This window comes from Lethenteron reissneri, chromosome 67, assembly GCF_015708825.2.
Source record: "Lethenteron reissneri isolate LAM-NWPU_2019-01 chromosome 67, ASM1570882v1, whole genome shotgun sequence".
Classification (NCBI taxonomy): Eukaryota; Metazoa; Chordata; class Hyperoartia; order Petromyzontiformes; family Petromyzontidae; genus Lethenteron; species Lethenteron reissneri.
In genome coordinates, this window is record NC_083845.1 from 2,779,734 (window position 1) to 2,793,351 (window position 13,618).

Sequence of the window (13,618 nt, forward strand, 5' to 3'; positions counted from 1 at the left end):
GAGTGGAACACGAAGACACGATATGGTTCTTACACCAAGTGGAACACCAAGACACGAGATGGTTCTTACACCGAGTGGAACACCAAAACACGAGATGGTTCTTACACCGAGTGGAACACCAAGACACGAGATGGTTCTTACACCAAGTGGAACACCAAGACACGAGATGGTTCTTACACCAAGTGGAACACCAAGACACGTGATGGTTTTTACACCAAGATACGAGATGGTTCTTACACCAAGTGGAACACCAAGACACGTGATGGTTCTTACACCGAGTGGAACACCAAGACACGAGATGGTGCTTACACCGAGTGGAACACCAAGACACGAGATGGTTCTTACACCGAGTGGAACACCGAGACACGTGATGGTTCTTACACCGAGTGGAACACCAAGACACGAGATGGTTCTTACTCCAAGTGGAACACCAAGACACGTGATGGTTCTTACACAGAGTGGAACACCAAGACACGAGATGGTTCTTACACCGAGTGGAACACCAAGACACGAGATGGTTCTTACACCGAGTGGAACACCAAGACACGAGATGGTTCTTACACCGAGTGGAACACCGAGACACGTGATGGTTCTTACACCGAGTGGAACACCAAGACACGAGATGGTTCTTACACCGAGTGGAACACCAAGACACGAGATGGTTCTTACACCGAGTGGAACACCAAGACACGTGATGGTTCTTACACAGAGTGGAACACCAAGACACGAGATCGTTCTCACACCGAGTGGAACACCAAGACACGAGATGGTTCTTACACCGAGTGGAACACCAAGACACGAGATGGTTCTTACACTGAGTGGAACACCAAGACACGAGATGGTTCTTACACCGAGTGGAACACCAAGACACGAGATTGTTTTTACACAAAGTGGAACACCAAGACACGTGATGGTTCTTACACCGAGTGGAACACCAAGACACGAGATGGTTCTTACACCGAGTGGAACACCAAGACACGTGATGGATCTTACACCAAGTGGAACACCAAGACACGAGATGGTTCTTACACCGAGTGGAACACCAAGACACGAGATGGTTCTTACACCGAGTGGTACACCAAGACACGAGATGGTTCTTACACCGAGTGGAACACCAAGACACGAGATGGTTCTTACACCAAGTGGAACACCAAGACACGAGATGGTTCTTACACTGAGTGGAACACGAAGACACGAGATGGTTCTTACACCAAGTGGAACACCAAGACACGAGATGGTTCTTACACCGAGTGGAACACCAAGACACGAGATGGTTCTTACACCGAGTGGAACACCAAGACACGAGATGGTTCTTACACCAAGTGGAACACCAAGACACGAGATGGTTCTTACACCAAGTGGAACACCAAGACACGTGATGGTTTTTACACCAAGATACGAGATGGTTCTTACACCAAGTGGAACACCAAGACACGTGATGGTTCTTACACCGAGTGGAACACCAAGACACGAGATGGTGCTTACACCGAGTGGAACACCAAGACACGAGATGGTTCTTACACCGAGTGGAACACCGAGACACGTGATGGTTCTTACACCGAGTGGAACACCAAGACACGAGATGGTTCTTACTCCGAGTGGAACACCAAGACACGTGATGGTTCTTACACAGAGTGGAACACCAAGACACGAGATGGTTCTTACACCGAGTGGAACACCAAGACACGAGATGGTTCTTACACCGAGTGGAACACCAAGACACGAGATGGTTCTTACACCGAGTGGAACACCGAGACACGTGATGGTTCTTACACCGAGTGGAACACCAAGACACGAGATGGTTCTTACACCGAGTGGAACACCAAGACACGAGATGGTTCTTACACCGAGTGGAACACGAAGACACGTGATGGTTCTTACACAGAGTGGAACACCAAGACACGAGATCGTTCTTACACCGAGTGGAACACCAAGACACGAGATGGTTCTTACACCGAGTGGAACACCAAGACACGAGATGGTTCTTACACCGAGTGGAACACCAAGACACGAGATGGTTCTTACACCGAGTGGAACACCAAGACACGAGATGGTTCTTACACCAAGTGGAACACCAAGACACGTGATGGTTCTTACACCGAGTGGAACACCAAGACACGAGATGGTTCTTACACCAAGTGGAACACCAAGACACGTGATGGTTCTTACACCGAGTGGAACACCAAGACACGAGATGGTTCTTACACCGAGTGGAACACCAAGACACGTGATGGATCTTACACCAAGTGGAACACCAAGACACGAGATGGTTCTTACACCGAGTGGAACACCAAGACACGTGATGGATCTTACACCAAGTGGAACACCAAGACACGAGATGGTTCTTACACCGAGTGGAACACCAAGACACGAGATGGTTCTTACACCGAGTGGTACACCAAGACACGAGATGGTTCTTACACCGAGTGGAACACCAAAACACGAGATGGTTCTTACACCGAGTGGAACACTAAGACACGTGATGGTTCTTACACCAAGTGGAACACCAAGACACGAGATGGTTCTTACACCAAGTGGAACACCAAGACACGAGATGGTTCTTACACCAAGTGGAACACCAAGACACGTGATGGTTCTTACACCAAGTGGAACACCAAGACACGAGATGGTTCTTACACCAAGTGGAACACCAAGACACGTGATGGTTCTTACACCAAGTGGAACACCAAGACACGAGATGGTTCTTACACCGAGTGGAACACCAAGACACGAGATGGTTCTTACACCGAGTGGAACACCATGACACGAGATGGTTCTTACACCGATTGGAACACCAAGACACGAGATGATCCTTACACCGAGTGGAACACCAAGACACTTGATGGTTCTTACACTGAGTGGAACACCAAGACACGTGATGGTTCTTACATCAAGTGGAACACCAAGACACGAGATGGTTCTTACACCGAGTGGAACACCAAGACACGAGATGGTTCTTACACCAAGTGGAACACCAAGACACGAGATGGTTTTTACACCAAGTGGAACACCAAGACACGTGATGGTTCTTACACCGAGTGGAACACCAAGACACGAGATGGTTCTTACACCGAGTGGAACACCAAGACACGAGATGGTTCTTACACCAAGTGGAACACCAAGACACGTGATGGTTCTTACACCGAGTGGAACACCAAGACACGAGATGGTTCTTACACCAAGTGGAACACCAAGACACGAGATGGTTCTTACACCGAGTGGTACACCAAGACACGAGATGGTTCTTACACCGAGTGGAACACCAAAACACGAGATGGTTCTTACACCGAGTGGAACACCAAGACACGTAATGGTTCTTACACCAAGTGGAACACCAAGACACGAGATGGTTCTTACACCAAGTGGAACACCAAGACACGAGATAGTTCTTACACCAAGTGGAACACCAAGACACGTGATGGTTCTTACACCAAGTGGAACACCAATACACGAGATGGTTCTTACACCGAGTGGAACACCAAGACACGAGATGGTTCTTACACCAAGTGGAACACCAAGACACGTGATGGTTCTTACACCAAGTGGAACACCAAGACACGAGATGGTTCTTACACCGAGTGGAACACCAAGACACGAGATGGTTCTTACACCGAGTGGAACACCAAGACACGAGATGGTTCTTACACCAAGTGGAACACCAAGACATGTGATGGTTCTTACACCGATTGGAACACCAAGACATGTGATGGTTCTTACACCGATTGGAACACCAAGACATGTGATGGTTCTTACACCGATTGGAACACCAAGACATGTGATGGTCCTTACACAAGTGGAACACCAAGACACGTGATGATTCTTACAAAACATTGTACGTTTGGAAATAATTCGTGACAAAAATTTGTTAAACACCGTAACTGTGAAAAAAATAATTCACAAACGGCGGTCTTTACGTGAGCGTCGCCATCGCCTTTTGATTCGCCCTCAAGCAAGGGATTGATCTGCAGGGTGGCTCGAACGTCAGGACACACACACTGGGTCATGTTATTCGTTTGAACAAATGCACAAAGGGTTATTTAATTAAGTTGAACACACGTCCAAATTGTTCCCATGGAACGTTCACGCACGCGTGAAATTCTCTTTTGAAAATTGATTGAGGACTTTTCCTTTTTTTGTTAAACTACAGCAGGCAATGAACATTCGTCCATTGTTGCTTTGGCCATTGTTACCTAGTCCCGATCCATTCCGGGTTCTTGGCCGAGTTTTGTAAACAACGGATTTGAGATATTAATAATCATAATAGATAATACATTAACTTAACGAATAAATACAAATTATAATAACAAATATGACATTAACCCTATGTGGTCTGACTTTTGCGCCGCCCTGTATATAATCTCGGTGGGGTTAGGCCTCGTTAAATTAAGGACATCATCGCTCAAATCAAATATTGTTGCGAGTTTCATGGGCAATTAGGTAGGTATACTCTTTGGTTCTTTCGGTAAAGTCACGTAGGTAGAAAAAGTAATAGATCACGACGTTTCGATCGCAATACAAGCAATTGTCTACAGGTGAAAAAGAGGGGGAATCTGCTGAGGCAGGCTGTTGATAAAGGTTTAGAGATGGGAGGGCATCTAACGTTAATGTAGGAGCGAGCAGGAGAGAGAAATAAATGTAAGCTCGGTGAAGGCCGAGCTCGGCCAGAGCCCGGAAATCCGCTCGTGTCAATGTAAGTGTCAATGTAAGTGTCAATGTAAGTGTCAATGTAAGCGTCAATGTAAGCGTCAATGTAAGTGTCAATGTAAGTGTCAATGTAAGTGTCAATGTAAGTGGCAATGTAAGTGTCAATGTAAGTGGCAATGTAAGTGTCAATGTAAGTGTCAATGTAAGCGTCAATGTAAGCGTCAATGTAAGTGTCAATGTAAGTGTCAATGTAAGTGTCAATGTAAGTGGCAATGTAAGTGGCAATGTAAGTGGCAATGTAAGTGGCAATGTAAGTGTCAATGTAAGCGTCAATGTAAGCGTCAATGTAAGTGTCAATGTAAGTGTCAATGTAAGTGTCAATGTAAGTGTCAATGTAAGTGTCAATGTAAGTGGCAATGTAAGTGGCAATGTAAGTGGCAATGTAAGCGTCAATGTAAGTGTCAATGTAAGTGTCAATGTAAGTGTCAATGTAAGTGTCAATGTAAGTGTCAATGTAAGTGTCAATGTAAGTGTCAATGTAAGCGTCAATGTAAGCGTCAATGTAAGTGTCAATATAAGTGTCAATGTAAGTGGCAATGTAAGTGTCAATGTAAGTGTCAATGTAAGTGTCAATGTAAGCGTCAATGTAAGTGTCAATGTAAGTGTCAATGTAAGCGTCAATGTAAGTGTCAATGTAAGTGTCAATGTAAGTGGCAATGTAAGTGTCAATGTAAGTGGCAATGTAAGTGTCAATGTAAGTGTCAATGTAAGTGTCAATGTAAGTGTCAATGTAAGCGTCAATGTAAGTGTCAATGTAAGTGTCAATGTAAGTGTCAACGTAAGTGTCAATGTAAGTGGCAATGTAAGTGTCAATGTAAGTGTCAATGTAAGCGTCAATGTAAGTGTCAATGTAAGTGTCAACGTAAGTGTCAATGTAAGTGGCAATGTAAGTGTCAATGTAAGTGTCAATGTAAGTGTCAATGTAAGTGTCAATGTAAGTGGCAATGTAAGTGTCAATGTAAGTGTCAATGTAAGTGTCAATGTAAGTGTCAATGTAAGTGGCAATGTAAGTGTCAATGTAAGTGTCAATGTAAGTGTCAATGTAAGTGTCAATGTAAGTGTCAATGTAAGTGTCAATGTAAGTGTCAATGTAAGTGTCAATGTAAGCGTCAATGTAAGTGTCAATGTAAGCGTCAATGTAAGTGTCAATGTAAGTGTCAATGTAAGTGGCAATGTAAGTGTCAATGTAAGCGTCAATGTAAGTGTCAATGTAAGCGTCAATGTAAGTGTCAATGTAAGTGTCAATGTAAGTGTCAACGTAAGTGTCAATGTAAGCGTCAATGTAAGCGTCAATGTAATCGTCAATGTAAGCGTCAATGTAAGTGTCAATGTAAGTGTCAATGTAAGTGTCAATGTAAGTGTCAATGTAAGCGTCAATGTAAGTGTCAATGTAAGTGTCAATGTAAGCGTCAATGTAAGCGTCAATGTAAGCGTCAATGTAATCGTCAATGTAAGCGTCAATGTAAGCGTCAATGTAAGCGTCAACGTAAGCGTCAACGTAAGTGTCAACGTAAGTGTCAATGTAAGTGTCAATGTAAGTGTCAATGTAAGCGTCAATGTAAGTGTCAATGTAAGTGTCAATGTAAGTGTCAATGTAAGTGTCAATGTCAGCGTCAATGTAAGTGTCAACGTAAGTGTCAATGTAAGTGTCAATGTAAGTGTCAATATAAGTGTCAATGTAAGCGTCAATGTAAGTGTCAACGTAAGTGTCAATGTAAGTGTCAATGTAAGTGTCAATGTAAGTGTCAACGTAAGTGTCAACGTAAGTGTCAATGTAAGTGTCAATGTAAGTGTCAATGTAAGTGTCAATGTAAGTGTCAATGTAAGTGTCAATGTAAGTGTCAATGTAAGTGTCAACGTAAGTGTCAACGTAAGTGTCAACGTAAGTGTCAACGTAAGTGTCAATGTAAGTGTCAACGTAAGTGTCAATGTAAGTGTCAATGTAAGTGTCAATGTAAGTGTCAACGTAAGTGTCAACGTAAGTGTCAATGTAAGTGTCAATGTAAGTGTCAACGTAAGTGTCAACGTAAGTGTCAATGTAAGTGTCAATGTAAGTGTCAATGTAAGTGTCAATGTAAGTGTCAATGTAAGTGTCAACGTAAGTGTCAACGTAAGTGTCAACGTAAGTGTCAACGTAAGTGGCAATGTAAGCGTCAACGTAAGTGTCAATGTAAGTGTCAACGTAAGTGTCAATGTAAGTGTCAATGTAAGTGGCAATGTAAGTGGCAATGTAAGTGGCAATGTAAGCGTCAACGTAAGTGTCAATGTAAGTGGCAATGTAAGTGTCAATGTAAGTGTCAATGTAAGTGTCAATGTAAGTGTCAACGTAAGTGTCAATGTAAGTGGCAATGTAAGCGTCAATATAAGTGTCAATATAAGTGTCAACGTAAGTGTCAATGTAAGTGTCAATGTAAGTGTCAATGTAAGTGTCAATGTAAGTGTCAATGTAAGCGTCAATGTAAGCTCGCTCCTACATTAACGTTAGCTGCCCTGCCCATCTCTAAACCTTTATCAACAGCCTGCCTCAGCAGATTCCCCCTCTTTTCACCTGAAGACGGGTGCTTGTGTTGCGATCGAAACGCCGTCATCTATTATTTTTTCTATCCACGTGACTTTACCGAAAGAGCCAAAGAGGATGGATTCCTGCAGTCACGAAAGCTTCAAATCAAAATTCGGTAGGTTTAAATGTCATCACGAATTCCGTCTCATGTACCATCACATCACTCTAATCGCGCTTAGGGATGTGAAAGTGTTTATGCGTCAGCTCTGTCCCGTCCGTGTGTCCGTGTGTCTGTCTATAACGGTGTGGGGATGGGGGGGGGGGGTCACAATGACTCCTGTAGAGATGATCTGATCCGAACAAATCTTTAGTGTGAAGTTGCATTGCTACTGGGGCCTCGCCCCCCCCCCCCCTCCCGGAGAAAACCGTACACATTGATCCGATGGGGTTATTGCCCGAGGACCTGGAGACGGAGACGAGAGCAAAGCACGACTCTCAATATACCTCGACCGCTGCTTTCCCCACCCCTCGCCTTTCCTTACGCCAAATCAACGCTGCACAGGACAACCGATCGCGTGCTGCGGGGGTGTCACAGAATCCACGCGTCCGTGTGATTTATTCCCTTCCTAACTTGTTTAAGCTTCTGTTCCCCACTCTGCGCCGGGTTTAGAATAACGGGTGCCGGCTAACGCCAGTGGCAGTGAAGCTACCGTCGTGACCGGGGGGGCCTGCGTTGCCTGCACGATGGCGCGTTGCTACTTCTTTAGGCGGTTGCGGTTCTGATGGTGGCGGCGGTGCCGGCGGCGGGGCCGGCGGTAGTGCCGGTGTTGACGGTGCCGCCGGTGCCGGTCTCCGCGATGTAGAGGCGATTCTGGAGGATGTAGTCGATGACCGCTTGGCTCAGGAGCCGAGAGACGTCGGCGTCGCCCCTCGCCAGCGCCAGCCTTGGGGCAACGGCACAGGTTAGAAGGGGGCTCAGGGGAAGCGGGCGTCGCCTCGGCGGTAGCCCTGCGACATCCGCTTCCCAACCCCCCGGGGGCTGCTCTCTAGGCGGGGAAGGTCGCACGCTCCCCTGCGAGAGGTCGGATGGAGCCCTTTGCCCCATGGCGACGAGGAGCGACGTTGTACCGGCCGCAGCCAATGCCGCTGTCGGCGTTTGACTCGTCTCTCGCAACCGCCAGGACTCCACGGACGAGGAGCGAGGCAGTGAGGAGCCGGCGCTATCAACGGCTGCCCAAGCTCTCCTATCCTCTACATTCTAAGGTATTTTCAGGCAGCTAATGAGCATTCCCCCAACAAGAATTACGTAAGATGACGGTCAGAGGTGGAAGGGATGGAAGTCTTCCTGCAATGGGGGGTGGCTGTGGTGGTTCATTATGGCCGTGACGGAGACACTGGCTGAGAGCCGGAGCATCGGCCCCCTGTTAGAGAATCACAGAGCTACTTCTGAGATCACTTCCCTTGCCTCTCATCCCTCACCTATCGTTGCACGGCGGTCAAACCGATATTATCTTTAACTCTCAGATTAGGTCATTGGCTAAATTAAGCGCAGCACCACGTTTAATGTGACGCGCTTTTTGTTGCTGTTGTTGGTGTGCAGTTATTGGTAACCGGGTTGAAGCCACCACCTTACTGCACATTAGAACCTGGTCTAATCACAACTCAGTCTACGCCAATCTACGTGTACGTTTATGGGGCTCCACGTGATTCTTTGGGTCTCTACGTGAGTCTGTGGGGTGTCGATGTGAGTCTACGGGTCTCTACTTGAGTCTGTGGGGTTTCCATGTGAGTCTACGGGTCTCTACCTGAGTCTGTGGGGTTTATATGTGAGTCTACGTGTCTCTACGTGAGTCTGTGGGGTTTCTATGTGAGTCTACGGGTCTCTATGTGAGTCTGTGGAGTGTCCATGTGAGTCTACGGGTCTCTATGTGAGTCTGTGGAGTGTCCATGTGAGTCTACGGGTCTCTATGTGAGTCTGTGGAGTGTCCATGTTAGTCTACAGGTCTCTACGTGAGTCTGTGGGGTTTCCATGTGAGTCTACGGGTCTCTACGTGAGTCTGTGGGGTTTCCATGTGAGTCTACGGGTCTCTACATGAGTCTGTCGGGTTTCTATGTGAGTCTACGGGTCTCTACGTGAGTCTGTGGGGTTTATATGTGAGTCTACGGGTCTCTACGTGAGTCTGTGAGGTTTCCGTGTGAGTCTACAGGTCTCTACGTGAGTCTGTGGGGTTCCCATGTGAATCTACGGGTCTCTACGTGAATCTGTGGGGTTTCAATGCGAGTCTACGGGTCTCTACTTGAGTCTGTGGAGTTTCCATGTGAGTCTACGGGTCTCTACGTGAGTCTGTGGGGTGTCTATGTGAGTCTACGGGTCTCTACGTGAGTCTGTGGGGTTTCTATGTGAGTCTACGGGTCTCTACGTGAGTCTGTAGGGTGTCTATGTGAGTCTACAGGTCTCTACGTGCGTCTGTGGGGTTTCTATGTGAGTCTACGGGTCTCTATGTGAGCCCTTAATGACCAGGCTGAAAACATCAACTCACTGCACTGGTTTAATCAGAGTCAGTACCTGAAAACCGGATTCGAACCCAGGGTGTTTAACGATGCCGGCTCATTGCCTCTGGCCTCTGAGCCACCCGGTCGCCTGTGCAGTTGAACTTCAAGTCAGGCAATTCTGCAGTAAGTCAGACAGACGTCGAGGTCCACTGCTACTTGCCTGCTTTCTGTGGAGCTGATGGCAGAGGTTGCTGTGCTCTTGCCGGTCGTGACAGTGATGATATTGTGCTGTGGAAGAAAGACAAAGACAAAGATCCCCCGTATAGCCTGTAAATGGACTGTTGGGGCAAGTGCTGTTAGCGAGCACCTATGAAGGCCGGCACAACACACGAGGGGGTGGGTGGCCAGCACCACGCCAGGCCGCCTTTGTCTCCCAAGTGGCGATGTTTACACACCGCACCAGGTACTCATTTAAAGTTGAGTCGACCTCAGGAAGGCCCAGGGCCGGTTCAGACAATCGTCACTGATGTTGGCCGTGAGCGGGAATCGAACTCGGGTCACCGGGTTCGTAGCGCAGTGCGCTTACCGCTACTACACCACCGCTCCGTACACACAACAACAACAACCGCCACTAAGTGGCGGTGACGTCACCACGACGATGCTTGTGCCAGGCCATGTGCACGTTAAGGCCACGTGAAGTGTCGAACTTCCGCTGGCAGGAGGTCACGGGGCAGACCCAGCAGAGGAGGCCCAACACCACTCTAGAGGGGCTCTCTCGAGAGAGAGCTCCATCCAGTGGAGGCCCTTCAGCCAGCAGTGGTGTGCGCTCGTGAGTGTGCGCGTGCATGTGTACGTGCGTATGCGCGAGTGTGTGCGCGTGCATGAGTACGTGCGTGAGTGTGTGTGTGCGTGTGTGTGTGCGGGTGTGCGCGTGTGTGTGAGTGTGTGCGCATGCGTGAGTACGTGCCTGCGTGCGTGTGTGCGTGCGTGTGTGCGGGTGTGTGCGTGTGTGTGAGTGTGTGCGCGTGCGTGAGTACGTGCGTGTGCGGGTGTGCATGCGTGAGTACGTGCCTGCGTGTGTGCGTGCGTGTGTGCGGGTGTGCGCGTGTGCGTGAGTGTGTGCGCGTGCGTGAGCACGTGCGTGTGCGTGTGCGGGTGTGTGTGCGTGAGTACGTGTGTGGGTGCGTGCGTGAGTGCGTGCGTGAGTACGTGCGTGAATGCGTGTGTGTGTGCGGGTGTGCGCGTGTAAGAGCGTGTGCGCGCATAAGTGCGTTTATGTGTGTGTGAGTGCGTGTGCGTGTGTGAGTACGCGTGTGTGTATGTGCATGTGAGTGTGCCTGTGTGTGCATGTGTGCGAGTGTGTGCACGCGAGAATGCGTGTGTGAGCGTGTGTGTGAGTGAGTGCGTGCACGTGCATCGGTTAAGTGCAATGCGCTCCGCACCCGGCGACCCGAGTCCGATTCCCGCTTGCAGCCAACGTGGGCGACGAATATCTGAACAGTTTATTAAGGGCTTCCCTTAGGTCGACTCAGCCTTAAATGAGTACGCACGGCACGGGGGTGGTTCTGGCCACACCACCACCACCACCTTGTAGCCACTGTGCCGTGCCGTCCTTCCGGGCTGCCGCTCGCGAACGGCATTTCCCCCGCGAGCCCTGCGTGGCCACCCGGGGGGCGTGTGGCTGTCGTGGCGATCGTGGGCGTCCCTGTGTGTATGTGGGGAGCGGTGGTGGAGCGGTTAGCGCTACGCTGCGCTACGAACCCGGCGATCCGGGTTCGATTCCCGGCGAACACCTAGTGACGATGATCTGAACCGGTCCTGGGCCTCCCATAGGTTGACTCAGCCTCAAATGAGTACCCGGTGCGATGTGTAGTAAACATCGCCGCTAGGGAGACAAAGGCGGCTGGGCGTGGCGCTGGCCACCCACCCCCTCGTGTGCCATGCCAGCCTTCACAGCTGCTCGCTAACAGCACTTGCTCCTACAGTCTGTCAAGGCTATGCGAGGGATCTCTGTCTTTGTGTGTGTGGGGTGGGGGTCTCCACGCACCCTGTACTTGCTGAGCAGCGGAGACTGCGCGATGATGCGCGAGGGGTCGTGACCTTCACGCGGCACGCACACCAACCCAAAGTCTCCCAGGATGCTCTTCAGCTGCGATCACGGTGGTGGTGGGGGGGCGACACACACAGCAAAGATGAAGATCCCCCGTGTAGCTATTAGCAGACTGTTCGTTGCAGGTGCTGTGAGCGAGCTCCTGTGATGAAGGCACACTGAGATGGATGGTCAGCCAGCACCACGACCGCACAGCACCATGCACGGTGAGCTTTGTCACCCGGGTGCTGGTGATGGGAGGCGACCGCTATGATGATGATGGGAGGAGGGAATTCCAGAGTGGAGTGGTGTGGTGAGTGGGTGGGCTAGTTAGCGAGTGAATTGAGTGGATGAGTGATTGGACGATTGAATGTATGAGTCAGTGAGCGAGTGAGTTGTGACGTGCAGTGTGTTGAGTGGGTGGGCGTGTGAATGAGTGAGTCGGTGAATGGATGAGCGACTGAGTGCGTCGGTGAGTGATCGGGTGAGTGAAATGTACGAGTCGGTGAGCGATTGAGTGAGTTGTGACCTGCAGTGTGGTGAGTGAGTAGATGAGTGACCGAGTGAGTGGATGAGTGAATGAGCAGTTGAGTGAACGAGTGATTGAGTGGGTGCGTGAGTGGGTGAGTTGTTGTGACCTGCAGTGCGATGGTGGAGGAGCCAATGAGTGACGTTCACGGGACAAGCGCACCATGCGATGCGGGCGACAAATATAGCAGATCCCATCATGTGCAGGTTTACTCATCAGTTCATTCATGTGTGCTTTCATTCAATTGCTCATTCAACGCTTTCGTTCATTTGTTCACTTAACTAATCGTCCGTTCATTTGTCCATTCACTAATTGCTCATTCCACTGCTAATCCATCCATTAATTTGTCTGTCAATGCACTTGTCCATGCATTCATTCTTTCATTCATTCACTTACATCCTTCTCGCTCCAGAGGTTGGGGATGCAGAAGGACTCCAGCAGGTCACTGCCACACAGCAGCTTGACTCTCATGTCTGCCCAAGACAACAGGAACCAGGTCACTCACTCACTCACGCACAACAACAACAACAACCGCCCTTCACCACTAAGTTGGCGGTGACATCACCCGCGGCGCTTTGTGCCAGGCTAAGTGCACTTCCGAGGCCGCGTGAAGGGTCGAAGGCTCGCCGGCAGGAGGCTACGGTGACGCGGCCGGGCGGCAGCTTGTCCTGGAAGTTCACTGTCCAAACCCAGTGGCCGCCCCGGTCAATACGAAACGTGAGGACCGCGATGCGCAGCCCACTTTGCTCGCGGTGGACGTCAAAGATCCCCCGTGACGTTATTCGGAACGGGGAGGGGCGGGCACGCCATTGTGTGCCCCGTCCCGCCTACTGCCCCCCCCCCAACACAATGCCCCAAGGGCTGTTTGTTTGTTTGTTTTTTCCGCCAATAGTCCAGGCAATGCTTTGATCGAAACGTTACCATCAAAACTGACAAGTTAGTTAGAAAAAAATCAGTCCGCACTCACCGATCTCTTCGTAACGCAGCACATTCCCCATGTTGGCGTTCTCGTCTGAAACGAGAAGGAGCATCGATGGCATTCATCCACACCACGCTGAGTCATCGCAGCACAATGACCCGTTCGGGATATCCCCCTCGTCGTCGGCCGTGGCTGGGGGTCACACTCGGGCCTCTGGGGTCGTCGGCAGCGCAGTGGGGCAACCGGTGACGTGACCTAGGCTGAGCGCGTTGGCCGCAGCGGTTCGCAGTTGCGACTCCGGCGGGCCGCCCCAGCTAACGCTGCATTGCAGCGGACGTGAGAGATTTCTCGTGCAGCGGGAGTGGGGCCACTGCAGCGGTCGGT

General features: G+C 49.7%; 1 protein-coding gene across 2 annotated transcripts in view; it reads right to left on the bottom strand.

The window, feature by feature from the left end:
* Positions 1 to 7,060: 7,060 nt before the first annotated feature.
* LOC133360218 (nicotinamide/nicotinic acid mononucleotide adenylyltransferase 2-like) overlaps positions 7,061 to 13,618 on the bottom strand; it is a 30,227-nt gene continuing 23,669 nt past the window's right edge. The window contains exons 7-12 of one of the 2 annotated variants that reach the window (XM_061578851.1): positions 13,283 to 13,327; positions 12,712 to 12,788; positions 11,745 to 11,846; positions 11,140 to 11,190; positions 9,918 to 9,985; positions 7,061 to 8,148 (exon numbers count right to left, since the gene is read on the bottom strand). In XM_061578851.1, the coding sequence (XP_061434835.1) occupies positions 7,968 to 8,148; positions 9,918 to 9,985; positions 11,140 to 11,190; positions 11,745 to 11,846; positions 12,712 to 12,788; positions 13,283 to 13,327 (524 nt within the window). In that variant the 3' untranslated portion in view covers positions 7,061 to 7,967. The remainder of the gene's footprint in view (positions 8,149 to 9,917; positions 9,986 to 11,139; positions 11,191 to 11,744; positions 11,847 to 12,711; positions 12,789 to 13,282; positions 13,328 to 13,618) is intronic. The other variant, XM_061578852.1, reaches the window with a different exon arrangement.